The 27472-nt window shown below is 38.9% G+C and overlaps 1 protein-coding gene across 2 annotated transcripts in view; it reads left to right on the top strand.

The window, feature by feature from the left end:
• MED14 (mediator complex subunit 14) overlaps positions 1 to 27472 on the top strand; it is a 65015-nt gene that overhangs the window by 25897 nt on the left and 11646 nt on the right. The window contains exons 13-24 of one of the 2 annotated variants that reach the window (XM_072744847.1): positions 3699 to 3858; positions 7164 to 7358; positions 7731 to 7865; positions 10356 to 10432; positions 16138 to 16298; positions 16387 to 16533; positions 17354 to 17445; positions 18418 to 18570; positions 18889 to 19158; positions 22439 to 22579; positions 24389 to 24500; positions 27290 to 27421. In XM_072744847.1, coding sequence (XP_072600948.1) covers positions 3699 to 3858; positions 7164 to 7358; positions 7731 to 7865; positions 10356 to 10432; positions 16138 to 16298; positions 16387 to 16533; positions 17354 to 17445; positions 18418 to 18570; positions 18889 to 19158; positions 22439 to 22579; positions 24389 to 24500; positions 27290 to 27421 — 1775 coding nt within the window. The remainder of the gene's footprint in view (positions 1 to 3698; positions 3859 to 7163; positions 7359 to 7730; positions 7866 to 10355; positions 10433 to 16137; positions 16299 to 16386; positions 16534 to 17353; positions 17446 to 18417; positions 18571 to 18888; positions 19159 to 22438; positions 22580 to 24388; positions 24501 to 27289; positions 27422 to 27472) is intronic. The other variant, XM_072744848.1, reaches the window with a different exon arrangement.

Below are 27472 nucleotides of genomic sequence, written 5' to 3'. Positions count from 1 at the left end.
CCATGGTATGAATCTACCAGCTGACACTTCCAAAATAGTTATTTCTGCTTCTCTAATGCTGTCATTCAATACCATCTCAGAATCTTTTGAATGCTTCATACTGTTAAACTAAAGAACATTGAAAACGGAGCTAGAGATAATTCTGTGAGGTTTCATTACTATCATGGTACACAGAGGTACCATTATGGCAACTCTAACAAAGTCTCTTTTAAAATTAATAAAACAAAATTCCAAGGGATAAAAATAAATTTCAGAGATCAAAACCCAAACTGGCAAATAGAGAACTGGGAGGGTTAGACTGTTCACAGAGATCTGTTGATTTTGTGATCTACCCTATCCCTTCTCCTTTTGCCAGTTTGAGTTGTGTAAATATTTGAAGAATTCACTATAATCAAGTAATGTTTTCATTAACAGGACATGATTTTTAATGCCAGTAGATAGATAATGTTTTGTGAGCCTCCTTTTGAACAGCTGCTTAGTTTAACTGTATATGAAAAATGATAATCAGGGACGCCTGGGTGGCTCAGTGGTTGAGCGTCTTCCTTCCGCCCAGGGCGTGATCCCTGGGGTCTTGGAATCGAGTCCCACATGAGTCCCATATTGGGCTCCCTGCATGGAACCTGCTTCTCTCTCTGCCTGTGTCTCTGCCTCTCTCTCTCTCTCATGAATAAATAAATAAAATTCTAAAAAATGATAATCATTCTGGGTAATACATTCCAGAATTTTTAGCGATTTAGCATTTTTTTGTGTATTTGGCTAAACAAATAAGGTTTAAATACTTAAATGCTTAGTAACTCACATCTTGCATAATTTGAGGATATCTGGCAGTCCAGCTAGCAGAAATATAATCTAAAACCAGAAGGCTAAGTCTCCAAAGCCTTAAACTTATCAAATATGTCTCTGTACTTAAACACATAATTTCTAAAAAAGATCCGTTCGTTATCACTTACAGTAGTGCTTCTCAGATGATCTTTGGTGGACGACCAGTTTATTCCTAATCTTTCATGGGACATTAATGTTTTTGAAATAATTTTATTGAAGTATAATTTCTGTGCCATAAAATTACCCATTTTAAGTGTATGATTCAATGACTTGTAAATTTACTGAGTTTTGCAGCCATAACCACAATCCAGTTTTCAGGCATTTGGAACATTTTCATCACTTCAAAAAGGTGTTCATTTACAGTTAACCCCATTCCCAGCCTCAGCCCCAGGCAATTATGAATCTACTTTCTTTTAAGATCTTTTTTTCTGGGCATTTCATATAAATGGAATCAAGACATGTGGTTTGTTGTGACCAGCTTCTTTCACTTAACCATGTTTTGAGGTTCATCCGTGCTGTACCAGGTATCAATGCTTAATTTCTTTATGGCTGAATAATACTCCATTATATGGCTATGTACCACATTTTGCTTATCCATTCATAAGTTGTTAGACACTTGGCTTGTTTCACCTTTTTTTTTTTTTTTAAAGATTTATTAGAGAGAGCACGCACATAAGCAGGGGGAGGGGCAAAAGGGGAGAGAGAATCTTTAGGTATTCCCCGCTGAGCAGGAGACTGACTCAGCCTGAGATCATGACCTGAGCCAAAATCAAGAGTTGACAGCTTAACTGACTGAGCCACCCAGGCACCTCTGGGTTGTTTCACTTTTCAGCTATTTTGAATAATGCTGCTTGATATTCATGTGTGAGTCTATGTGTGGACTTAAATTTTCATTCCACTAGGAGTGGAATTGCTGAGTTACACAGTAAATTTATGTTTAACTTTTTGAAGAAACTGCCAAACCAGTTTCCAGAGTAGCTGTGCCATTTTAAAATCACATCTCAGCAGTATTTGAGGATTTCCATTTCCATGAGTCCTTGCCAACATTTGTTATGGTTTTTGACTATAGCCATCCTAGTGAGTATAACGAGGTATCACACTGTTGTTTTCATTTATATTTTTCTAATGACTGATGATGAGTATTCATGTGATTACTTTTCTTAAAACGTGCAATGAAAACATTCTACAAAAAATGAAAAACCATGTGTAACATATAAGTCCCATTTTTTTAAATTGTAAGAACCAACAGAAAAAATTATATCTCAGTAAACATAATCAGAACAAACCGTATAAAACTAAAAAATCTCCACGTTTTTTATTGGAACTGTACATGGGCAGTTAATACAGAAAATTACTCTTAATGCATAGATTTTTTTGTTCCATGAAATCAAAACAAAAAGTCAAGAGTAAAATGGTAATGCTGTATGTGCTTTGAAAAGAGTATCTTGTATTTATAATTTATCTAAATACATTTGTATATATTTAGAATTTATACTGTATTAATGTTGTCTTGTATTTAGAATTTTTAACATGACAAATGAGTTTCTTGCTCATTGTAACTTAATCTAGATTGGAATGATGATGCTAATTACAGGAGACAATGTATATGTTAACTTTTTCTGTTTTTCTTTTAAAAGCATACTTAATAGAGTTATCAGTCTCACAAAGTCTCACATGTTGATTGGACTGGAAGTAGAGATTTGAAAGCAGTTTTAGCAAGTTCAGAATAGTCATTTTTAGCTTTTATCTAAAATGAAGGAAGTACCGTATTTTCAAAATTTGTCTTCATTTCTTCATTTATAGCCAGTTCTAGCAATTGATCCTGTGAAGTTGCAGCTAAATTTAAGTTGTTTTTCACTGGGGAAAAAAAGTGCTTTCTAGACTTTATCCGTTTTTGGATAATAGTTGTGACAAACTTCCCTTAAAACATCGTATGTTATGACATGGTTTTACTGCACGTGATTAGTACAAAGTTTGTACCACACGCAGTTCACTACACAAAAGCAACAGCACCCAAACTAGTCATACTCTGTTTAGCAGGGCCAGCCTACTGATTATGAGCTTGGATGTTGTGATAATTGTTACATTGCTATGGAAAGTTTATAAATTTGTATTCTTATTTTCTGTAGTTATTTCATTGTGAATCAGTGAGAGTTTGTAAACCAGTCATTTTATGACATGATTTTACTGCACTGGACTAATACAGTATTTTTTCCATACTTTACACACACACACACACACACACACACAGTGTCTAGACTCAAGGATAGCTAATCAAATAAAAGAAGTGAGAGGAGTACTATAAAAAGCATCAAACTGAAATCTGTTGGCTTAACTGAAAGGAGGGAAAGACGATAATTAATAGTTACTGGCACCTGCTAGATAGAACTATCACTTTAGACATACACAGTATAAGAACTGGAACTATATCTCCAGTGATACTGGAAAAATTAGGTAGCTTTATACCTATTTATTCTATTTTGTTTTATAAACACTTCAGATATTTTTTAAAAGATGTTGAGAAAAAAAAAAAAAAAGATGTTGAGATTAGTTACTGCTGTCTTAATAAACCATAGGAAATCTGTCATCTTCTGTAATACACTGCTACAGTGTCCCAGCCTTAATATTAGTTAATTCTACATTATGACTGAACAGAATCATTCACATAGCAGTTTCAGCTCCTTAAACTACAACTAACTGACCAATGCAAAACTTGAGAAATGATTCATCATTATGGTTGTCTTTTTACTGTTCAGTTAAGTTTCAGATTAATTGTAACCTTTTAGTGGTCTTCAGTAATGGATTTACAGATCAGTTGCACACAGTTAATCAGAAGAATCTGATTTTGTGATGTGAATTGTCTCCTTTCAATTAAGGTTTTGGCTTGGACAGCAGCGTTGCAAACAATCTATAAAACATCTGCCTACAATAAGCAGTGAAACATTGCAGCTGTCCAATTACTCAACCCATCCTATTGGAAATCTTTCTAAGAATAAGCTGTTCATTAAACTTACCCGTCTTCCACAGTACTACATTGTAAGTATGCAGAGGGGGGGATTTGGGTGATCAAGCTCAGTGATCCTATTACTATTTCACGTGATTTATTGATTAATTTAATTTGCAAATATATTTTATTGGATACTTTAGTGATTCTTAACCTAGGAGGTAGGGATGAGGGAGAGAAGAAAATCATGTGTTTAAGAAATGATACAGTGATCAGGCAGGGTTGGGGAATATAGGGTATGTCTTAATCCCTCACCCTCAGATCTTTCCTGTAGCGAGACCTAGTTTCTGCTTGGCGATGAAGCATCTCCTCTATATAGGAGGAAAAACTTTGAAAGCACTACTGTAGATGGTGTGGAGATGTTTTGGTGTCAGATAAACTGTCTTGATTTTAATTTAATGTTAACTTGCATAATATATCCTTTTAAATATGACTAACTGAAGTAGCTTTATATTCTCCTTAATTGATTAAAGGCACAGACACACACACATATATATAGATATTTTGATTGCATATACCTTTCAGGGCACAGTAAGATCCTTTCTTCTATTTTCACTCTTTCTAGGTGGTTTCTAGTTTGTTTCTTTGAGATCTTTAAATGGTTAAAAGTCGCAAGAATTTGAAATATGAACTCACCCTAAATATATTTCCCTGCTTGTAGGAATTTTCTACATATACCAAGTAGATATTTTTGGCTAAGAATCTAAGATGTTTGAAAAACTTAAGATTGTTGGTTGAAGGTAATGGAGGTGAAGTTTTTTAAGGTTTTGAGCTGTATTTTTAAAAGATACCATCTTTTAAAAAGGTACCCTGCATAACCTGATGTATCTTAAATTAGCATTATTTATGTAGAGCAATAGTTTGTCACTGATGTGAATTTCACTTTTTTCCTGAATTTTAAGACCTCAGCTGTGGAACTAAATTTGATACATGATAAAGGATTGTTGTTTCCATTCTTGGTGAGCTGCCTGGTGTACATATAAAATGATATTCAGAATACACACATAATAACCAAACCTTTGAACACACAAAGATCCGTATACTTAGCCACAGAGTAAATGGTTTTATTATTTCTGACCTTACTTAATATCATCAGAAACCAGGTGTTAGTTTCAGTGATTAATGATTTATTGTAAAGCAATAATTTGTTTCACATGGCTTACATCAAAACTGAATGTATGTTTCTCTTCATCCTTCTTACTTCTCACTTAGGGATGATACATTCATAGAAGTGGGAGAAACTACTGTGGAAAGGCTTGGTCTGCTGTTACACTTCTGTCAGCTTTATTAAGATATAATTTATGCGGGAAAAATTTAGACTTTTTATATCTGAGTTGTAATAAATGCTTACACTATTGTAATTCCCCTCTCAGCAGAACACAGAACAGATGTCACCTCCAAAATGCCCTCATACTGCTGCTTTATAATCTGATGCTCCCCCCCCTCAGCTGATGACCCCTGACTACCTGTTTCTGATTATATCAGATTGCCCATCAGTCTAGTTTCTTTGACTCAGCAAGCATGAGGCCTTTGATTTTCATCCACATTGTGATGTATATTATAATTCATTCCTTTAATTGGAGTAGTATTCATGGTAAGGATGTACCACAGTTTATTTAACCAGTCTCTGGTGATAGGACATCAGGGTTACTTCCAATTTGGGGCAATTCTGAATAAAGCAGCTGTAAGCATTTGTGTATACGTTTTGTGTGTGTGTGTGTGTGTGTGTGTGTGAATTTAGGTTTTCACTTTTAGATAAGTAGGAGTGGGATTGTTGGGTTAGATTATAATGTCAGTGTATGTTTAGCTTTATAAAAAATTGCCAAAGGGTTTTCCAAAGTGGCTGGGCCATTTTGCATTTCTGATGGCAATAAAAGAGTTCTAGATGCTCTGCATTCTTGTCACCACTTGGTACTATAATATTTAAATTTTAGCCATTCTGCTGGCACCTGACTGGCTGAGTTCGTGGAGCATGCAACTCTCGATCTTGGGGTGATGAGTTTGAACCCCACATTGGGCGTAGAGATTACTTAAAAATTTAAAAATCTCTGAAAAAAATAAATTTTAGCCATTCTGATAGGGGTATAGTGGTATTTTATTGTAGTCTTATTTTATGCTGCTCTAATGTCTGATGATATTGAATATCTTTTCATGTGTTTTTTGGTCATCTCTTTACCTTCTCTGGTGAAACATCCATTTTCCTTTTAATTTTTCCATTTCCTCAGGTGTATCATTGTGATAGTAGGTGCTAGCCTAAGAATTCCTTGAAGAGAGTGCATAGGAAGGTGGGGGATGAGGGAGAGAAGGGAGGCAGGAAGAGAGACGGAAAGCATATGGCAGAGCAATAATGGTCCAATGGCATTTATTTCTCCCCCTTGAGTATTTAGGGGACTTTTCTTAAATTTTAGGTAGATGCTGAAGGTAAGCTGTTTCAAATGGGTAGTGACTAAGAGCAAGGTCTCTGGAGGCAAACTGGGGTTGAAGCATGAGTCCATCACTTCTCAGCTCTTGAGACTTTGGGCAAGTAACCTAAGTATTTTGTGCCTCAGTTTCTTCATCAGAAAAATGAAAGTAATCCTTCTTTACTAGATTCATTAAGAGGACTGAAGAGGTTAACATGTGTCACGTACTTAGGACAGTACGTGGCACATAGTACTCTCTATTAGTGTTTACTATTGTTGGTCATGAGATCCTTATCCTCACAGTGACCACATTTATCAGGGTTTATTTTTATATGCTTCCAATTGTGAGAGTTAGTTGTCATTTTTCTCTGCTATAACTGGAATTCTTAGGAGGTTTTTTTTTTTTTTTAAGATTTTATTTTTGGAAAAAAAAAAAGATTTTATTTTTGAGTAATGTCTACCCAATGTGGGGCTTGAACTCACAACCCTGAGATAAAGAGTTGCTTGCCTGCTCCACCAACTGGTCCAGCTGGGCTCCCCCTAGGATATTTTAATGGTTAAGGGAAATGGCAATTTAAAGCAGAAACCATTCTGGAAAATCTAGCAGACCTGCTGGACTTAAGCATATAGTGTTTTAAGCTAAAGTATGAAAGTCCAGAACACTTAATGCTATAATAGTTCAAATGTCCCATTTGCTATAGTTTATAGCGGTTTTTGCTTTTGTTAGTCTGATCTATTTTTTTAGAGAACAGAATATATATTTAATGAGAATGCTTTTCTCGTTTAGAATCATGAGATTGATTTATCCTCATTTAAAGAAGAAAGACCATCTACAGTAGATTTACAATTCTGAGCTCTACTTGCTATAAGGTGGAAAATATCTGACACTCATTAATTATTTCTCTGAGTCTTATTTCTGATTTGGGCCTTCTTAGGTTGTGGAGATGTTGGAGGTTCCTAATAAACCCACACAGCTGTCATATAAGTACTACTTCATGTCTGTGAATGCTGCAGAACGTGAAGACACCCCTGTTATGGCACTCCTGCTGCAGCAGTTCAAGGAAAACGTCCAAGAATTGGTTTTTCGCACAAAACCTGGGAAACAGCCTAGGACTGGTCCCAAGCGCAAGGTATGATCACATACCGAAGTGAGTACAGGATTTGTGTGTATTAACTCTGCTGGGTTCTTTAAACATTTTAATATGGGAAAGAATTAGGGTTTTAGGAGATGAGGGGGCAATAAGGTTTAAATGACAGTTTTCTACATTTTCTTGAAAATGCCTCTTAATTAATAATTATACACCGTTTCCACAAGAGAGTTTGCTAAATACACAATATTTACCTAAATTTCTAGTATTTAGGTCGAAATATTTGCTCAGCAAATATTTGTTGAATGCATAACATTTGTTTTGGTTAACCTTGAGCTACAGTAGTTTAACTGCCTTAACTAATTGCATCACCTCTACTTCTTTACCTACTTGTGTTCTTTACTTAAATTCTAGTTGTCTGATGATCCATGTCCAGTAGAACCCAAGAAAACCAAACGATCAGGAGAAATGTGTGCCTTCAATAAAGTTCTAGCTCACTTTGTTGCTATGTGTGATACAAATATGCCATTTGTAGGACTTCGGTTGGAGGTAATTTTTTTGAAACAATTTTGAATACTCTGTATAAAAGAGTAATTTTTAAAATGCCTTGCTAAAGCTACATGGATTCCATTAGGAGAACCAGAATAGTTGTGATCTTACTTATTTTGGGAGGGATGGGATTGAAATCATATCATCTCATGGTATATCTGTAAAACAGGACTTATGTTATCTCATCTTTCTGATTCCAAATTGTGGGCGTTCTGCTCTTTATGGAAATGGAAAGTAAAGTCTAACCAATTTAAAAGGGACATTTTTTGAGTATTATCATCTTACTTGCATACCTCTTAGTACAGTGTTATCTCTTAGAGGTGGTTAGTTGATAAAGGAGTGGCTTATTTCTGAGTTGGTGAAGCCATACATATTGCTTACATACTAATAAGACTGCATTCCTTTATGAGAAGCAGGTCAGAAAGAATATTAAACCAATTTTTACTCTTGTCACATGGACTAAAGAATACATTTAGAATTAATGTCTTTCAAGAATACATAGTTGTGATATCCAGCATGATCTCTAAATATGATAGTAAAGGGCAATAACAGAACCTACTTTTTTTTTAAAGATTTTATTTATTGGGATCCCTGGGTGGCGCAGCGGTTTGGCGCCTGCCTTTGGCCCAGGGCGCGATCCTGGAGACCCGGGATCGAATCCCACATCGGGCTCCCGGTGCATGGAGCCTGCTTCTCCCTCTGCCTGTCTGCCTCTCTCTCTCTCTCTCTCTGTGACTATCATAAAATAAAAAAATAAAAGATTTTATTTATTTATTCATGAGAAACACAGAGAGGCAGAGACATAGAGGGAGAAACAGACTCCCTGCAGGAGCCCGATGTGGGACTCAATCCCCAGACCCCAGGATCACGAACTGAGTCAAAGGCAGATGCTCAACTGCTGAGCCACCCAGATGTCCCCAAAATGAGCATTTTTTATATTTCTGAAAAGGGCTTTGGCCAAGGATTGGCATCCCTTTGAAGGGATACACCAAAACCATAATTATTTCCCTCTATTTTGAAGTTTTCACTTTTTGTAAGACTCCTTCCCTCTGTAAATTATTGGGAATGAAGTGGAGACTTTTGCCACAATAAAATAAAAGATAATTGTAAAAAAAAAAAAGTGTTTATGACTAAAACAACCGAAGATACAAAAAAAAAGAAGAGCTCTGGGAGTGTGGAAGTGAATTATTTTAGTGAAAATAATGACCATAGTCTTGTTGAACACTCTCATGCTTTAGAGCAGGAATTGCCACTTTTTCCGTAAAGGGCCGGATAGTATTTCAGGCATTGTGGGTCATAGGATCTCTTATTATAGCTATACACATCTGCTTTTGTAATGTGAATTAGCCATTGTTGATGTTTTAACAGATGAGTGTGGCTATGTTTCAGTAACAATTTACAAAAACAGGTGGTGAGCCGGATTTGGCCCATGAGCTGTTGTGTGCTGACCCTTGCTTTGTAGGGCTTTAGGGTCTGAAGGCAGAGAGTAAAGTATAAAACTATGAAGAACAGGAATAGCCCAGAGAAATCGAGGCCCAGAAATAGGCACCTAAAATAGATACTTGTGTCCTTGATGTCCTCGCTCCTAAAACTGTGAGCTTGATAAAGGTCTTCTTATCCAGGTACTGGCCATAGGTCCTAAACTGTACGGACAGTGTCTATGCTTCCTATCTACTTGACTGTGTTCTTGGGCTTTTTTTTTTATTGTGCCCTGTTGATTGATGACAAGAATGCATTCATTTTTACTACCTTTGAGGTGGAAAGGGAGGCTACATGGTAATTAAGGGCACTGTGATGTCTCTCTCCCTGCCTGCTCTACCCACAGTCTAGAAATGGCAAAAAACTTGTGTCTTTGTAGGGCTCACAGAGACTAAAACCTATAGACATAGTCTTCTCTGTCCTCCTCCTCTGTGCTCCTCTACCTGTTGCACAGGTGGGCCACATAAGAACATTGTATAGTAGTACTCTTTTGAACCCACTCAAGCTCTTAAACAGCCTGCTTTTTCTTCTCTCAGTGAAAAAGCCACATTGAGGAAAAGGCAAGCACATTTACTGCTTAAAGTAATTTATGCTGAGATGTGAATAACTGAATTTCATCTTACCAGGAACATTTAGATCTCTGATGCATGGGACAGAGACAGTGTTTTGGAGTCCTCCTACACTTGGCTTCCTTTTGAATCTGGACTCCTATGGCCTATTTGGTGGGCAGTTATTTTTCTTAAACCTTTGCCCTTCTGAGGCCTAAAGAGCAGGCTCGGTCAGATACTTACGGTTGCTTTAAAACCTTTCTGGAACAAGGTGGGTGTAAATAGCCTGCCATAGAAGACCCAGGCAATCAGATAATGGAGGACAGTATGCATGCCTAATATATTGTAACTTTGGAACAGAGTAGCCCTAGAACAGGTGCTGCAAAAATAGACGCTAGTACTTAGAAAAGGTAGTTTCCTTTGTAAAATTGGTGGTCTTATCTACCTGCTTTTGTCTTACCAGCTGTCCAATCTGGAGATTCCCCATCAAGGAGTACAAATGGAAGGTGATGGCTTCAGCCACGCAATTCGCTTACTGAAGTAAGTCCCCATCCTGTCTCATTCAGTCCTGTCTCATTCAGTCCCTCATGTTAGAGCCATGGTGCTAGAGCTGTCCCTCCCCCAGGAGACCATGTAAAGCAGAGTTCAGAACCTGTGGGTGTTCTGGATTTCTGCATACAATCACTGAGGTCTTGGGGAGGCTGCTTTTCCACCTGCTGAGTCGAGATCCAGCACACTTGGTATTTTAGGACGTCTTTCCTCTGCGTTTCTTTTTACTCCTTTAATGGATGTTTACTCAGTGTGACTGTGTATCAGGCTTGAATTCTGCTAGGGCCCTTCTGGATGCTGTGGGTTCATGTAGCAGGAGGATTTTAAGTTAGTTTGGAAGCCAGAAAGGGTATCCCTGAGGAAGTACCTGTTGTGTTCAGACTGAAGGAGAGGGGAGAATTAGCCAGAGGGAAGGTGGGCAGTGAGGCACAGAGTGGGCGGTCTTAGCCAGAAGGGATTAACTGCTAAAGTGGTGGCAGGCAGTTTTCTCTTTTTCTGTTTTTCTTGCTTGGAGGCAGGAGAAAGAGAGCTCTGCCTCCTGGAACTGAAAGGAGGTCATTGTGGCAGGAGTTGAGAGAGTTGAGGCTGGAGCTGTAAGCAGGAAGGGGTCAGATCCTGGAGGGCTTTCTAAATGCCCTCAAGGAATGTAGGCTTCATCCTAATGGCCCAAAGAAGCCATCAGGTGAATTTTAAAGGGAAACTGACATCATGAGCTAGGTGTTTTTGAAAGTTCATCTTGAAAGCCCTATCAAGGATCAATTGGAGGGGACCAAGACCGGTGAAACTGGTTGCTGAAGTGGTTCACACCAGACTTGTTGGTAGCTTAGACCTGGGAAGGTTCTGCAAGGACTTAGGGGGTGGAATATTCAGGGGTTGAGGAGGATATTGATGTTTGAAGGTAAGAAAGAGAAGAAAATGGCACAGGTGCCTGTTGGTTTTATCTTGGGCACATGATGGATGGTGGTGGTGTTTTGTGAGATAAGGGACACTGAAGATGTGAGTTGGAAGGGGCTTCACAGGGTTGAGGTGCCTGTGCATTCTTTTGGCCAGGCACGGCTGGGTCTCAGGCTCAGGCAACAGGTTTGGGCAGGAGAAGTGTATGAGTCATCACCAAGGTGATAGTAATTGAGCTGGGATATTAAAATTGATTGCCAGGAAAGAGTATACAGAGGGAGATGAGTAGAGGTCTTGGCTCTAAATGAATCAAGGACCAGGGGCAAAGGATGCTCAGAAGGAAAGCCAACATAGTGCATTGCCTGTGTCACATAAGGCAACCAGGATGGACTTGCAGAGCTAGGATGCCATTTACAAGATCAGTCTTTTTGATGCAAAAAACCGTTTTGGGGGTGTGGGAGGGTGGGCATTTGTATTGTCTCTTAGGTGTTGCTTACTGATAAAAATTGCAGAAGCAGTTTTTATTTATGGAACTCCTCTGACTGCCAAGACATGGCTGCTTTACAATTTGAGCCAGTGGAGCTTTAATTTTTGTTTCTTGGGAAACAGTTGGTTTCTGTGGAAGATGGGAAGGACTAGCAGCACGCACTCCACCCGTGTGTCATGGTGCTTACTTGGGACAGAGTTGAAGAACTAGAATAGCTTCCCTTCCTGGCTGTCTAAACGTTATCTCTACAAAAAGTTCTCCAGAGAGAGAGATAGCCTTGTAATAGAAATCAATAGGAAAATGTATACTTTTAATGGCTTTTGATTTTGAATCACCTCAGCCTAAAGTATAGAAGTTTGGGTTTTGTTTTGATTTTTTAATCTTTATACTCTTCTTGGCAACTGCAGATAAATAATGTTAAGATTTGTGTTCTAGTCTCATAGCTAAATTTTTCATGTTTTGCAAGAGTCTTAAAATATCTTGTTCTCAGCAGTTTTATGAAGAAATTTCAGTCCTCTTCCTTCTTGAATCTGAGAGAACCCATAATATAGTCCTACCTAAGAAGGAAGCATTTATTGTTTTTTAAGCTTCATTATAATAATTTTTTAAAAGTCCTTATTACATCCTGGCTATTTTCTTTATTTAAAACTTAAAAGGAAAATATACAGAGAAATGGAAAATTAAAGATAATCTGTTTGTCTAATACCTGCTGTCCATTATGGAGATAGGGTATAGAAATTAAGGAAACCATAAATAATAAATGTTTAAACACGATTTTACTAAATTAAAACCTGGCATAGGTCTAATTAGCATATAAGTACTCTAATGCATTTACTCTTTAGAAAGTCTTAAGCTTTTATTCCTAGATATATTAATACTAAATGGGAGTATGAGTCGATACTTCAAAGCTTTAAAATTGAGCACATTTTTCTGCTCTTTGTAAAAACATGTTTAATTCTTATTCAACTTATCTTTTTGAGAATCTGTTGAGCAGGCCTCCTTGAAGTATCTGAAAGTGTCAATGGTAAACACCTTTGATTGCTGTAGTTCACGGGCCTGTTGCCTTGTATAGATTCCTAAGAGCCTTGACCTGACAGCACAGATAACACAGGTCTCAAGAGCAGCACGCTGCTCACAGTGCCTCGTTTTGAGCAAACTTCCCACCTTCTCCTGAACTATAACATTACAGTGCTGGACAGTGATGCTGGTCTGCTAGCCACACCCACAAGGATTTTTCATCTTGTCCATTGTGTTTCTTTGCCTCTTGTAACTTATGCAAATAATGCATAGGCACAACTCATTTTTGCACGTTGTGTGACTCAGCTTATATCAGTTGTGTGACTCAGTCCTTCTGAATATGCATATGGAACCTTTATAAAGCCCTCTTCACTTTCCTTGTAGGCACAATTGCGCTTCCTTTACTAGCACGTTCAGTGATCTCCATAATGTGGTTGCTGATGTTTGTGGAACCCCTCAGGATGAAACTGATAGCACGTGGTGACCAAAAAGGAGCAGTGCTAGCCCATATCTACCTTAAAGGACCAGATCCCAGTTTCTACCTTTTTCCCATACTCAGGATTACAGGAGAAAAATTAGTTGGGTGTAGCTGTTTAGGTCAAAAAACAGCTTTTTTGGATTGGTAGAAATGTTCAAATAAGGTTAAGCCATTGTCCCTGAAATATCTTCCCCAGTTCTTAATTTTTGGTGACTATTTTGAGTTTGTAACAGTTTTGTTTCAAAAGGCTTCCTTTTGGGAAGCTTTATTTCCCCCTCCTCAATGAGGGAGGATTAAAGTTAAAATTGTAGTTTATTCTATTACATTTGTAACCTTAAAAGAAATAAATAGTTTACAGGTTCCTTGAAGCTGAGCCAATTACTTGTGTGTCCCAGATAAAGAAGGTGACATAGAATGCATTGTTAGGGTCATGCTATCCCTCAGCATAAATTGAAAGGAGTCTTACCCTTCTTCCTTGAAAACATTCTGGTTTCTTTGTGTTCATTTTCAAACCAGATGGATTTCACAAAACACCTATTTACGTGAAAGGAAGATAATTACTGCATTTATATTTTTATTTTTTAAAAATTTTCATTTATTCATGAGAGGCATAGAGAGAGAGGCAGTGACATAGGCAGAGGGAGAAGCAGGCTCCCTGTGGGGAGCCCGATGCAGGACTCAATCCCAGGACCCCGGGATCACACCCTGAGCCTAAGGCAGACACTCAACCACTGAACCATCCAGGCGTCCTTACATTTATATTTTTTAAATCAAGATTAAAATCTATCTAAATTGGCTGTTTTATAACTCTTATGAGTTGAGGTTGTATTTTCTCAAGGACAGGCAAAAGTTCTCAGTATACCTACAAAATTGATAAGCATATATGCAATGTATGCAATTTCTGTAATTACCCCAAATAACATTGGGCAAATCTTGTAGTGAGTGATAAAAAATAAGTATGAAAGATTAGCTTTTTTTAAAGATTTTATTTATTGGAGCATGTGCGCACAAGCAGAGGGAGAAACAGACTTCCCACTAAGCAAGGAGCCCGATGTGGAGCTCTATCCCAGGGCCTTGGGACCATGACCTGAGCTGAAGGCAGACGTTTAACCAACTGAGCCATCCAGGCATCCCTGGTTAATCAACTTTTGGTTACAAGTTAATCAAAAGATTAACTTTTGAAATGTTAAAAACAAAACTATACATTTAAGAGGAGCTATGGGGCAGCCCCGGTAGTGGCTCAGCTTTTAGTGCTGCCTTCAGCCCAGGGCCTGATCCTGGAGACCCTGGGGTCGGGTCCCATGTCGAGCTCCCTGCATGGAGCCTGCTTCTCCCTCTGCCTGTGTTTCTGCCTCTCTCTCTGTGTGTGTGTCTGTCATGAATAAATAAATAAAATCTTTAAAAAATAAAAAATAATAAAAATAAGAGGAGTTATGGTGGAATTTTTAATTAAGAAAATTTTGGTACTATGTTAATTCTATTTTTATGCAACCTGTGTAGCTGTTTTCTTAAGCCTCCAAATTTTTTTTAATCATCTGCAATCTCTGGCTCTTTTTTTGCTCTTAAATTGTTTATTCTAGGCAAGTGGTTGTCAATTTGCCCTCCAGGGGACATTGGGTAATGTTTGGAGAGATTTTTGGTGATCATTAACTGAGAAGAGTGGGTAGGAGGTATTACTGTCATCTGGTAGGGAGAGGCCAAGGCTACACAACAGAGAATTATCTAGCCTAAAATGTCAATATTGCCAAGATTGAGAAACCCTATTCTAGGTGTTTCTGAATAAGAGGCCTGAATCAAGATTCCATATTTCCCGTTGTTGTAGACTTAGATAATAGATAATCATTATACCAAGTCTGAGAATTAACCCATCTTCCCTATGAGTTAAAGGATAATGTGTAATTAAAAAATATAAAGTATCTCATTATTTCATCTATTACTGTGAAAACATGAGAATATATGACTTCATAATGTTTTATGATAAGATAGTCCATAAAGCTGCAAGAGGAAAATGGATAGGTAGGTATTTTATGACATTAAAGCCAATGCATTCTTCTTCTATATGTGATATATTCAAGTGACAGTATGTTAAATGAGTTAGTACATGCAAAGCTCTATCACATGAGTGTTACCTCTACTGAAGAGGGGAGTAGAGATAATAGACCTGTGATTTTGTCTTGGTATCAGTGAATGAGACTTGGTTTTACTGCAAAGGGAGCTAACATATACGAATGAATACCATTATATCAGCTACCATGAGCACTTTACACATATGGTGTCATGTTTTAAAATCAATGACCTAGGAGGTAATTCTCTCCATTGTGTAGTTGGGGGACTGAAATTCAGAGGTTAAATGTGACTGGGTCAGAATTAGAATGCAGGTCCCTGACTCCAAAGCCCATGTTCTTTTCCACTGTAACATTCTGTTCTCAGAGTGGTTTTACAAGTATTCTGTTCCCCTTTTCCTTGAGGATGTTCTAGGTAGATTTCATAGAAAGCCAATATCCTTGATTTTTCACTTTGAAGAATCATAGCGTTTCTAATAACAGGAATAAGGATGAAGATAAATACATTTTGTTAAAACACTCAGACAAACATTTCATTAAAGCGGGTGGTCCTAATCTGTGTTGGTGTGAGTAGAAGTGGGTTCGATGCTATGAATTGCTGTGAATTGCTATGAATCACTTCCTTCTTTTGCAGAAAGCACCTAGTAGTGGAGTTTGAACTGAAGCCCTAATGTGATACCCTGTCTGTTGTGTAGGTTGTGCTCATGTCTTTCTGTAATGCAAAGTACACTTCATATGCTCTATCTTTCATTGCCAGAATTCCTCCCTGTAAGGGTGTGAATGAAGAAACCCAGAAAGCTCTGGATCGCTCTCTTCTCGATTGCACTTTCCGATTGCAAGGTAGAAATAACCGCACCTGGGTGGCGGAGTTAGTATTTGCAAATTGTCCACTTAATGGCACTTCTACTAGGGAGCAAGGTAAGATGCTTCACACACTTTGTCTTTGCATATTTCTGGGGTTTTCTTTTTAGTATTGATAGCGATTCTCTTTTTTTTAATCCTGTAGGGCCATCCCGGCATGTTTATCTGACATATGAAAACCTGTTGTCTGAACCCGTTGGTGGTAGGAAAGTGGTTGAAATGTTCCTTAATGACTGGAATAGCATTGCACGATTATATGAATGTGTGTTGGAATTTGCACGTTCTCTACCAGGTACATATGATAACGTTCCTTTTGGAAGGGAGCATCCCCCCTCGCCCTTTTATCTAATGAAAAATAAATTTCCCTTCTACCTCAGGCTTTCCCCCAGAGACAACCACTGTTAACTTTCTTACCTATCCAGAAAATTTTACTCCGAGCTCTACCGTATTATAATAATAGTATTTATTGGGATCCCTGGGTGGCGCAGTGGTTTGGTGCCTGTCTTTGGCCCAGGGCGCGATCCTGGAGACCCGGGATCAAATCCCACGTCGGGCTTCCGGTGCATGGAGCCTGCTTCTCCCTCTGCCTCTGTCTCTGCCTCTCTCTCTCTCTCTCTCTGTGTGTGACTATCATAAATAAATAAAAATTTAAAAAAAAAAGTATTTATTGAGAGTCTACTATGGGCTGTACAATGTAGCAGACAGTTTGCTTGCGTTAACTCATTTAATTGTCACAATCCCCCTGTGAGGTAGGTGTTAGTATTCCTCATTTCACAAATGAAGAAAACAAGTCACAGAGACTGCGGAACTTGCTGAAGGTTGCACAGCTATTTACTAAAGGGTAGAGCTGGAATTGGAACCTCTTGACCGCTATGCTATACTGCTTCATTAGTCTCCACTCCTGCCCTAGACCCCTTATGTAGAAATGGATACAGAAGCCCACTGTCTATGCCATTGCTTTACTCTTTAAAATTTTTTTTGATGAAATTAACGTATCTAGAGATCTTTCCAGCTAGGCATATGATACTGTCCAGATGCCTGCTTCTTCAAATATGGGTTTTAAAGTTTTGCATGTGTCACCTTAGTTTCCTTTTTTCTTCCTTTCTCTTTAGACATACCTGCTCATCTAAATATTTTCTCAGAAGTCCGTGTCTATAATTACCGTAAACTTATCTTGTGTTATGGAACCACCAAGGGAAGCTCAGTAAGTCTATGAACTACTTAAAACTGAAGTTCCTCTCATAAATCCTTTAAAAAAAAAAAAAACAACCAAGAATTCAAAAGTTATGAAAACTGCCTTGAAATAATTGAGGACTCAAGTAAAAATTAGGGCTAAAAGTAAATTTTAAAAACTTTGATGATATAAATACTGTAGACTAGTATACTATAATGCTTAATTCTTTAAAATTGAAAGCAAAAATTATGCCCTCTTTGATGGGGTATTATAATCTTAATGAGCTTTGGACAAGGTAATGTATTTTTGGTTTTTGTATATTTTCTTCACCAATTTCAAACCTGGTTAGCAACGTGATTCCTATAATGAAGATTATGAATGGCTTTGAACATTACCGTATGTCTGTGCTTTTGGTCATGTTATGATTATTAACATTTTTGGATCATGTCTCAATCTTGGGAGGTATTCCCTGTAATCTCGGTTTCCTCATTTTCTTCCCACCCATATGTAAAGTCCTAGAAATTTAGCATAAAAATTCAACCATTTGGCTTCTTTCTGGACTCTTCCATTTCAAGTAATATGAGAAATTACTTGAGTGTTTTAACATCTATAAACTGAAAGCATCTGTGTTAGAAATGACTTCCTTTCCCTTTATGACAGCACTCACCTAGAGGGTGACTTTGCTTCAGTCCTACAGAAAAAAGGAAAAGTAAGAACCACCAGTGATAATTTTCAAACAAAGCTTAATCCAGATTTGGTCTTTTAACACCTCCTCTTTCTGTTTTACTTAGTGGGGGTGGGCTAATATGCACCTACTCCGGGAATGTAATTGTCCATAGTAACAGTACTTCTGGAGTTTATAGAACCCAGTCTTATGACTGGCTTTCCAAAAAGACCTCATGTAGATCTTTGGCATTCTGCCTTACTGTTTAAACATTGTTTTTTCTTTACTTGAATCTGTTACTTTCTCAGTTTCTGAAACCTGTAATTTCTTTGATTTAGATTAGCATCCAGTGGAATTCCATACATCAGAAATTTCACATTTCTTTGGGAACTGTTGGCCCAAACTCAGGTTGCAGTAACTGTCACAATACCATTCTCCATCAGCTTCAAGAAATGTTCAACAAAACCCCAAATGTGGTTCAGTTATTACAGGTAATTAAGCTTATTATCTATGTAAACATAAGCCTCTGTCAGTGTTAGTGTACCATGTAAAACTCTAAAAATCATGTGGGCTTAACTTGTCTTCATTGACAAGGGTGCATATTTTTATCTTTTATATCTTGCATTCTTGGGGAATTTTCTTTGATTCAAAGAGGATGCAGCAGTGTACATTGCATTCTCTTCAAGGGAAAGTCATATGGGTTGTGCCAGGAAGACCTAGGCTCATTCATGACCATTAGACATGGAAGATTCTGAGGCTTCAGCATTTGTGCAGAAACTTGCTACCCTCACTGTGTGTGTTCCTTTTAGGTACTCTTTGATACTCAGGCTCCGTTAAATGCCATCAACAAACTCCCCACCGTGCCGATGTTGGGCTTGACCCAGAGAACCAACACTGCTTACCAGTGCTTCTCCATCCTGCCCCAATCGTCCACCCACATTAGACTGGCCTTCAGGAACATGTACTGCATTGATATTTACTGCCGGAGCCGAGGAGTGGTGGCGATACGAGATGGTGCCTATAGTCTTTTTGATAATAGCAAGTTAGTGGAAGGTTTTTATCCTGCACCCGGACTAAAGGTAACCGACTTTAATATTATAGCACGAGTAAACATAAATATCTCTAAATTCTTTTAAGGGGAAAATAATGGGGCAAAGAACAAATTCCTGTTTTATACAGCTGTGTTAGTTTATCACCTCTGCAGCGTCCTTCCAAAGGAGCGAGAAGTTCTAAAGTGCTGTGCCTACGTGCATGAGATGATAAAATCTCCTCTCCTTGTAATGAATAAGGTGGAAGGAAGATACTGAAGAGAGTCCTGTTTGCTAGTTGGAACTTTAAGGAACTTCAACAATGTCTTTCTCATTGATTATTGAGAAAGTTTGATTCATCAGTTCAACCATGAGATTTTTTTAAAATGTAGGGTCCTGGGCCACAATCCCTGCAGATTCTTGTATAATAGCTCAGTTGTTTAGAGTCAAATAGTTACAAAGACTTGTTTGGAAAATTAGTTGCTTGCAGCCCACTCTTGCCATTTTCCTGCTCTGTTTTCAGCTCTTATATGGTGATTCTCTTGGTATTTACATCCCTGTTTCTAAATAACATGCTTACATTGCTATTTGTGGACTTCTTAATCGAGGGCATTATCACATCCTTGCAGTGGAAGATGATGGTTTAATTCTTAATTCTTAATGCCTCTTCAGGCAGCTCCCATTACACCTTCTTTCTTTCCTCCTATCCTTACAGTATGGTTATGCAGCAATTTCAGTTAGATGATTGTTCAGTATTCTCATTATAAATATGTAAACACTGTCTGCCAAGCTTAGTATGATTACTTTTTTCTTGTTCAACATTTTATTTTCCTGGGAATTATTAATTTACTAGTTTGCCTAGCTTTCTCTATACTTAATCACTAACTCAGCCTTAAAGTCTCTCCCATAGATATAACTCTCGCTTCAGTGTGTTTACATATCAGAAATCTCACTGGTTTCATCTTGAAGAAATCTCTTCTACAGTCCTCTGACCTCCATTCTGGAATGGCAGTGCTCCAGACTCTTTGCACAGTTTTGATTTAGGAATCTGTAGGAGGATGGTGAAGAGGGAGAGTCCTTGACCTCTCTCTTGTGTTGCATGCCCTGTGGCATGGACCATGGGTCTTTTTCTTGGTTTAACTCCGTTGTTTTGGTAGAATAGCTTCTGCGCGGTTTCCTCAATAGGGTACGTGGGAAGTTAATTTGAGATCTTGTGTGCCTAAAAACATCTATAGTTTACCCTCATCTAATTGAGAGAATAGCTAGGTGTAGAATTTGAGATTCCAATAATTTTCTGTAAGAATTTTGAAGATATTGCTCCATTGTCTTCTTATTTCCATTATAACAATTGAGGTATTTAATCTCCAGTTCTTGGACCTTATGTAACTAAGCAGAGTCTTTCACTCTGTAAACTTAAATCCTTTTGCTCTGGGGATTTCCTTGTATTATTTCTTGATTCTTCTTTGTTCTCTCTGTTAGCTCATTCTGGTACCACTACTATTCTGATGTTTGGTATCCTGGACTTACCCTCTGATTTTTCTTATGTTTTCTGTTTTTATCTCTTTGTTTCTGAGAGATTTCCTTGTTTTTTCCTTTTCATCTTTTTTTTTATTTTATTTTTTTGCCATCTTTTAAAAAACTTCCAGGAGCTCGCTTTTGTTCCTAATGTTCATTCAGTGTTCATTTTATGACATCTTTGTTGTATATGGCTATCTTAACTTTTCTTACCTCTTTTCTTCCTCCAGAATCTCCATTTCATCCACTTTGCTTTTTGTTTGTTTGTTTGTTTTAATCTCTCATATTAGTGATGCTTAACTTGCAGCTCTTAGTAGAAGGTGAGACTTGCTGACTATGGTCTTCACTTTAGGATGGTCTGCTTTGGCCATTTCCTTGGGTAACTATCAGTGTCAGTAGATTGAAGTCTTTTTGTTGGGCTGGTGAGGAGGAGTATTCAAGTCTCTGCATAGATGGTGTGCATCTGGCCCCCAATTTTTGGCAAGTCAAATAAGAGAAGGAAACTACTATTTTCAACATTCAGTATGTAAACTTTAATCTTCTTTTTTTTTTTTTAAAGTAATCTCTACACCCAACGTGGGGCTCGAGCTCACAACCCCGAGATCAAGAGTCGCATGCTCTTCTGACTGAACCAGCCAGGTGCCCCATAATCTTCATTTTTAATACGGCATTCCTTTCCATCGATGCTAGAGTCCCCCTAGTAAAAGACCCTCCACCAGAGTGGTAGAAGTCAACCTCACACAGTGAGAGTGACAGAGGCTCTGGGAGGCTTTCATTGTCTCTTAAAGAGACTTCCAGCCAGTCCTATTTTTAGTCCCACTTTCATCCCCACTTCCAGAGGTGTCTACTGCTGCCAGTTCCTACGTGTCTTGAGGATCTGGACGGAAATAGCTTTGCTTCTTGGCTTTCCCCCCTGCCAGCTTTAGGATACAACTTCCTCACATTGGATAGTTCACTTACCACTCAGCCATCTGCTCTGCAGCCTCCAGAATTCATTGCTATTTTTTTTCTTCTCCCATTCTTTCTGTATTTGTAACTTATTGCTTAAAAAAATTTTTTTAAGGAGTTTCAGTGGGGTATTGGGAAAAGATAAAATGGTGCGTTGTGACTCCATCATCTTTTATTAGAAATCAAGCGATGTACTTTTAAAAGCTTTTGAGTGATCCTGACAAGCTTTTGATCTATGTTTTTGAAGATGGGGAAGGTGGAGAGTATTAAAAGGAAGAAAATGCTTGAAACACAAACCCTCATAGCCTTGCTTAATTTTTGATGACATATCCCATAAAACAAGATTGTCCCACTCTTGGTGGTTCAAAATTTCAGTCATGTCAGATAAAAAAAGAGGAAAGATGGCTTAGTTCCTATATTCAGTTCTCCTGTCATATTTTCTAGCTTAGAAAGTGAGGACTCTCACCAAATAGGAAATTTCCCAAGTCACTTAAGTTACTTAAATGGCCAACATACAACTTTTTTTTTCCCCCCTGCATTTCTGGTTCAGAAGTTACTAAGAAAATACTTCGACCTAGTATGAGGAGGTACCAGGGTATACTTCTTCAACTTTGTTACTTGCACAATACTTTTTACTTGACAGGATTTTTAACTTAGATGTTGTTTCTGTTGTGGTTAACCAGTTTCCTCAGTTTCCCCCCTTCAAAATTATCAATGTCTTCCAGGTTGTCCTCATAATAGTGGCTGTGTATCCAACTTCTGTTTTAGTGATGGGCATAGTATATTTCTTTCTGTTAAAATAGTCTGAATGATTAAAAATACTAAAGTTAAATAAAATAATCTGAATTCTACTTGTTTATATCCATAGACATTCCTGAATATGTTTGTTGACAGCAATCAGGATGCTCGAAGAAGGTCTGTAAATGAGGACGATAATCCCCCTTCTCCCATTGGAGGAGATATGATGGATTCTTTAATCTCACAGCTTCAACCACCACCCCAACAGCAGGTAATGTCTCACTGAAATTCCAAATGGCTTCACATTCACATAACTTAATGGGTTCTTAAGGTGTCAGGGCTTCTTTTTTGAAAGGCAAGGAGGTCCTTGGTGGGCCCAAGATCTCCAGAAAGTCCATACGAAAAAATAATGACATAGGGAGAGGAGGCTTCTAGTGATGGCAGCTGAACAGTACCAGAAGTAGCACTAATCTCAGATTCGTGCACTTAAAATGATGTAAGGTGATTAGCCATGTGATCATAAAAGACGATATCCAAATGGCCAGTAAGCACAGAAAGGGTGTTCTATATCGTTTGGCATCACAGAAATACAACTTAAAACCACAGTGAGAGGGCAGCCCCAGTGGCCCAGCGGTTTAGCGCCGCCTTCAGCCTGGGGTGTGATCCTGGAGACCCGGGATTGAGTCCCACGTCAGGCTCCCTGCATGGAGCCTGCTTCTCCCTCTGCCTGTGTCTCTGCCTCTGTGTGTGTGTGTGTGTGTCTGTCATGAATAAATAAATAAAATCTTAAAAAAAAAAAACCACAGTGAGATAATATTCCATACCCACAAAAATGGCTTTAAGGAGAAAATTGATAATTCTTGCCAGCATTTGGTATTAGCAAGTGAAACTCCTTTACTGCTGGAGGGTGCATAAAGTGGTCTAACAACCTTTCAGCGGTATTCCAGAGCACTAAATCTGAACATTAGGCACAGCTTTGACTTAAAAATTCTACTCTTAGGTATATGTGCTACAGAAATGCATCAAGAAACACAAGAATATTAATAGCAAACATATTTATCTAAAAAGTACAAACTACCCAAATATCAAGCAACAGAATGAGTGAATAAACTGGGTCCATTCGTACACTAGAGTACTTACAAAAATGGAGAAAAAGAAAGAATACAAAAATGAGAAAACAAACTCTTGCTACATGTAACAACATGGTGAATCTTGCTGACCTAATGTTGAACAAAAGAAACCAGACGCTAATAACTATACATTTAGTATTTATATGAAATACGACAACAGACAAAATTAAGCTTGAGTGACAGCAGTCAGAATAGTGCTTACCTTTGGGGAGGTGATAAAGACTTGGAAGGCATATGAGGGAGGCCTCCGGGGGACTAGTGGTATTGTTCAATGTCTTGATCTCTGTGGCTGTGGCATTTGTAAAAATTGATCAGACTGGACATTTTCTAAGATTTGTGTTCTTTACTATATGTGATTTGTACCTTAAACAAGAAACTAGGAAGGATTATGTTGTCCTAGGTTTTTCGTGACTGGGGATGAAGGTAAGGGTGAGGAGAGGTCAGGTTGAACTACCATATTTGATTGCCTGTAAAACCCCACCAAGTGTAAGATGCACTACTTTTTATAAACTGCCAGAAACAAAGCTGCCAGTGAAACCATGCTGTGCCATGAATTGCAAGATACAAAGATACACCCTGACTTCAGAGATAGTAAAGGGCATGGGGGTGGTGCTCAGGATCTTATAATCAGTGAAATGGTAGATAAATGATAGAGAAAAATCAGTGATCTGGTAGATAAAATAAGCAAAAAAACCATCTTGAGGTATATAAGCAATGGTAATATAAGGTCAGGAATAAGGTTTTTGCTGTTTTTTAAATATTTTGAAAGTCGGAGTTTTTAAAAACTTGTGTTATTGATGTATAATTTACACATTTCCGTATCTCATGTTTCCTGTTTCATAACCACAGAAATGTGTAAAGGTTAACACCAGCTGAATGCTATGTGCTGTCTGTACTATATACTATATGCAGGTGGCTTTTTAACCAATGTTTACTTTTTTTCTCTGCAGCCATTTCCCAAGCAACCGGGATCATCAGGTGCTTATCCCCTTACTTCACCCCCTACATCTTACCACAGCACAGTTAATCAGTCTCCTTCTATGATGCACACACAGTCTCCAGGTAAGATACTACTTCCTCTCCTGTCATGTTCAACTTTGACATCCAGAACAGCTATGGACACACACACACACACGCACCACACATGTAGCCTAGACCTTCAGAGACCACTCCTTATCTGTGGCTAGGTATCTCCTATTCATTCCTTATGGCAGGGTTGTGAAAGCTGTGTTCATGATTCGGGAGCACTTGAAAAGGTTTGAATTAAGTGGAGGTATTGTCACCCAGAGCCAGGCTCGAAGCCAGCTCGGAGAAGCGCTGGTCACAACACAATCTGTGGCAGAGGCCAGCAAACCAAGGTCCATGGGCCAAGTCCTGCCCACCGACTGTTTTTGTAGTTTCGTGGGAATCCAGCCACACCCCTTAATGCAGTAGTGGGGGCTGCTTTCCTTCTAAAAGATCCCTTACAGAACAAGTTTCCTAAGCTGGGTATATATGAAAGGTGCCCTGCCTGTCAGGCCAGTGCACAACCTGCTTGTCCAAACAAAATGGCTCTGTTGGCAGCCCCATGAAGTGCACTATAAAATTGCTTGAGGATACCTAATTTTTACTTTTAACCAAACAATTCTTTGGTATCACTTAAGCTCTTGCCCTGGGCCAGATGCTCCATGGTGCTGGGGATTTAGCAGTCAGCAAGATACCAGTCCTACTCTTAAAGCTTAAGTCTAGCAAGAAAAATGGGTATCAGATTTGTTGGGTAGATGACCCCTTACCTGCTCATCAGAGATGACGGAACCACAGATGGAAGATTTGGAAGTTACTTCATGTCACTGAAGGTCATTGAAGGCTGAGTTGAGTGGGTGAGCTCAGCCCCTGCGGAGTACGGGGAGCTGCTTCTCAGATGTAGGAGCCTGAGAAGTAGCTGCTAGAGAGCAAGGAGCAAAACAGGAGATGTGGGCATAGAACCCAAGGCGTATGTGTTTCTAGGATACGAGAGAGGTTTTATGTAAAGGAAGCAGAAGTAATTATTTTGGAATAATTATAGTAGCAGACAGGTATACAGTGCTTGCTATGTGCTAAGCCGTATGTATGAGCACTTTATCCATTGAATCTCCACAGCAAAACCCACAGCTGAATATCTAAATATGACGCTTAAAGGTTAATCAAGTTGATGGACATACTTAACTGCTTGTAAGGCACTCCATTAGGCACAGAACGTAGAAAATAAATTCTCTTAGGTAGTAGTAAGAATTTGAAATGTGTAGATACTGAGGAAAGTGATGGTAATGTAGTTTCTCTGTGTAACATTTATTCGCGGTTTGAGGAGCATAGGTCCCCCTTTCCTGTTCCTCGGTTGAAACTAGTCCTGTGGGGGATCCCTGGGTGGCGCAGTGGTTTGGCGCCTGCCTTTGGCCCAGGGCGCCATCCTAGAGACCCGGGATCAAATCCCACGTCGGGCTCCCGGTGCATGGAGCCTGCTTCTCCCTCTGCCTGTGTCTCTGCCTCTCTCTCTGTGTGACTATCATAAATAAATAAAATTAAAAAAAAAAAAAAAAAAAAGAAACTAGTCCTGTGGCTAAATCCCATCTTTAAGCTCATTGCTCTCAGTTTTTTAATATCTGCCATCTAGGCCTCCACCCTGAGCTCAAGTCCTATGTTTTCTAGCTGTCTAGTCAGCATGTCCTTGTGTAGACAATGGCTGAGACTTAACTCCTCTAACACTTCCCACCCACCTACCCCCCAGTCTGTCCCCCCTCCTCCACCTCATCTCCATAAATGGCAGCCTCTTCCTGCCTGCAGCCTGACCAGAGCTGTTAGAGTCTTGCTGGACTCCTCTTTCTCTCATACCCACTTGAGTCAGCCCCAGACATTGCCTGCTCTGTACTGAGAATTTATCCAGATTCTAACCCTCAGCCTCTACCCTCAACTGAGCCATTAACTAGCCTTCATTTGGATTATTACTGTTCCCTGTAACTGGTTTACCTGCCCCTGCCCTGTAGTCTCTTTTTTACACAATGACTATAGAGTGATCCTTCTGGAACAGAAGGTAGTTTATGACTCCTTTGCTCCAAACTGCAGTGGTTTCCCATCTCATTCAGGGTAAACCCTGAGTCCTTGGAGTGGCCTACACGTCCCTGTGTGATCTGGGGAACCCGACCACCACCCTCTGTCCTCATCTCCCATTTCCCCATGGCTCCCACAGATCCAGCCATACCGGCCCCTCTACCTGTTATTTTTACTGCTGCCTTTGGGGCCTTTGCACTCTTTTTTTTGCCTGGAATATCTTACCCCCTGGGTATCTGCCCACCTTACCCTTCACTTACCCATGTGACCCCTTAGAGTGGTCTTGTGTTGCTTTACAGAAAGAACAGCACCCACCTCCACCATTACATGATACTGCGCCCTTTCCTTGCCCTGGTTTTCTCCATAGCACTTACCACTACCTGATACACATTTGTTGTCTTTCTCATTCTACTAGAATAGAAGTTCCACGAGGGCAGTAATTTTTGTCTCTTGGCAACTGCTACATCCCCAGTGCCTACAGCAATGCTTGGCATGAAATGAACGTTCATGCCCACTTGCTGAAAGAGTGAATGAGTGAATAAAAAAGTACACTGGGTTTTGTTTTGTTTTGTTTTTAAGCTCAGTCAATAGAAGAGCTAGAATTTGGGCCCCATGGAATTGATCTCTCTCTTTTTCAGTAACAAAATCATTCCAGATTTTCTTTGTGCTATTTAAGGAGCTTTACTGCTTATTTCTTTAATCTGTAGAGAGAGTCTTAACTTGAGGTCCTTGGCCAGGACATATTATGTGTCCTGCGAAGATCATCTATAATTATTTTCCTTTATTAGGAAATCTGCATGCTGCCAGCTCCCCCAGTGGGGCTTTGAGAGCCCCTTCACCAGCGTCATTTGTTCCAACTCCTCCCCCATCCTCGCATGGAATCTCAATAGGACCAGGGGCCAGTTTTGCTAGTCCACATGGTGAGTCCATACGTGGAAATCGCGATTAGCATAAGAATTTGACGTGAAAGT

This window comes from Vulpes vulpes, chromosome X (genome assembly GCF_048418805.1).
Source record: "Vulpes vulpes isolate BD-2025 chromosome X, VulVul3, whole genome shotgun sequence".
Classification (NCBI taxonomy): domain Eukaryota; kingdom Metazoa; phylum Chordata; class Mammalia; order Carnivora; family Canidae; genus Vulpes; species Vulpes vulpes.
This window is presented reverse-complemented; position numbering and strand designations above follow the sequence as displayed.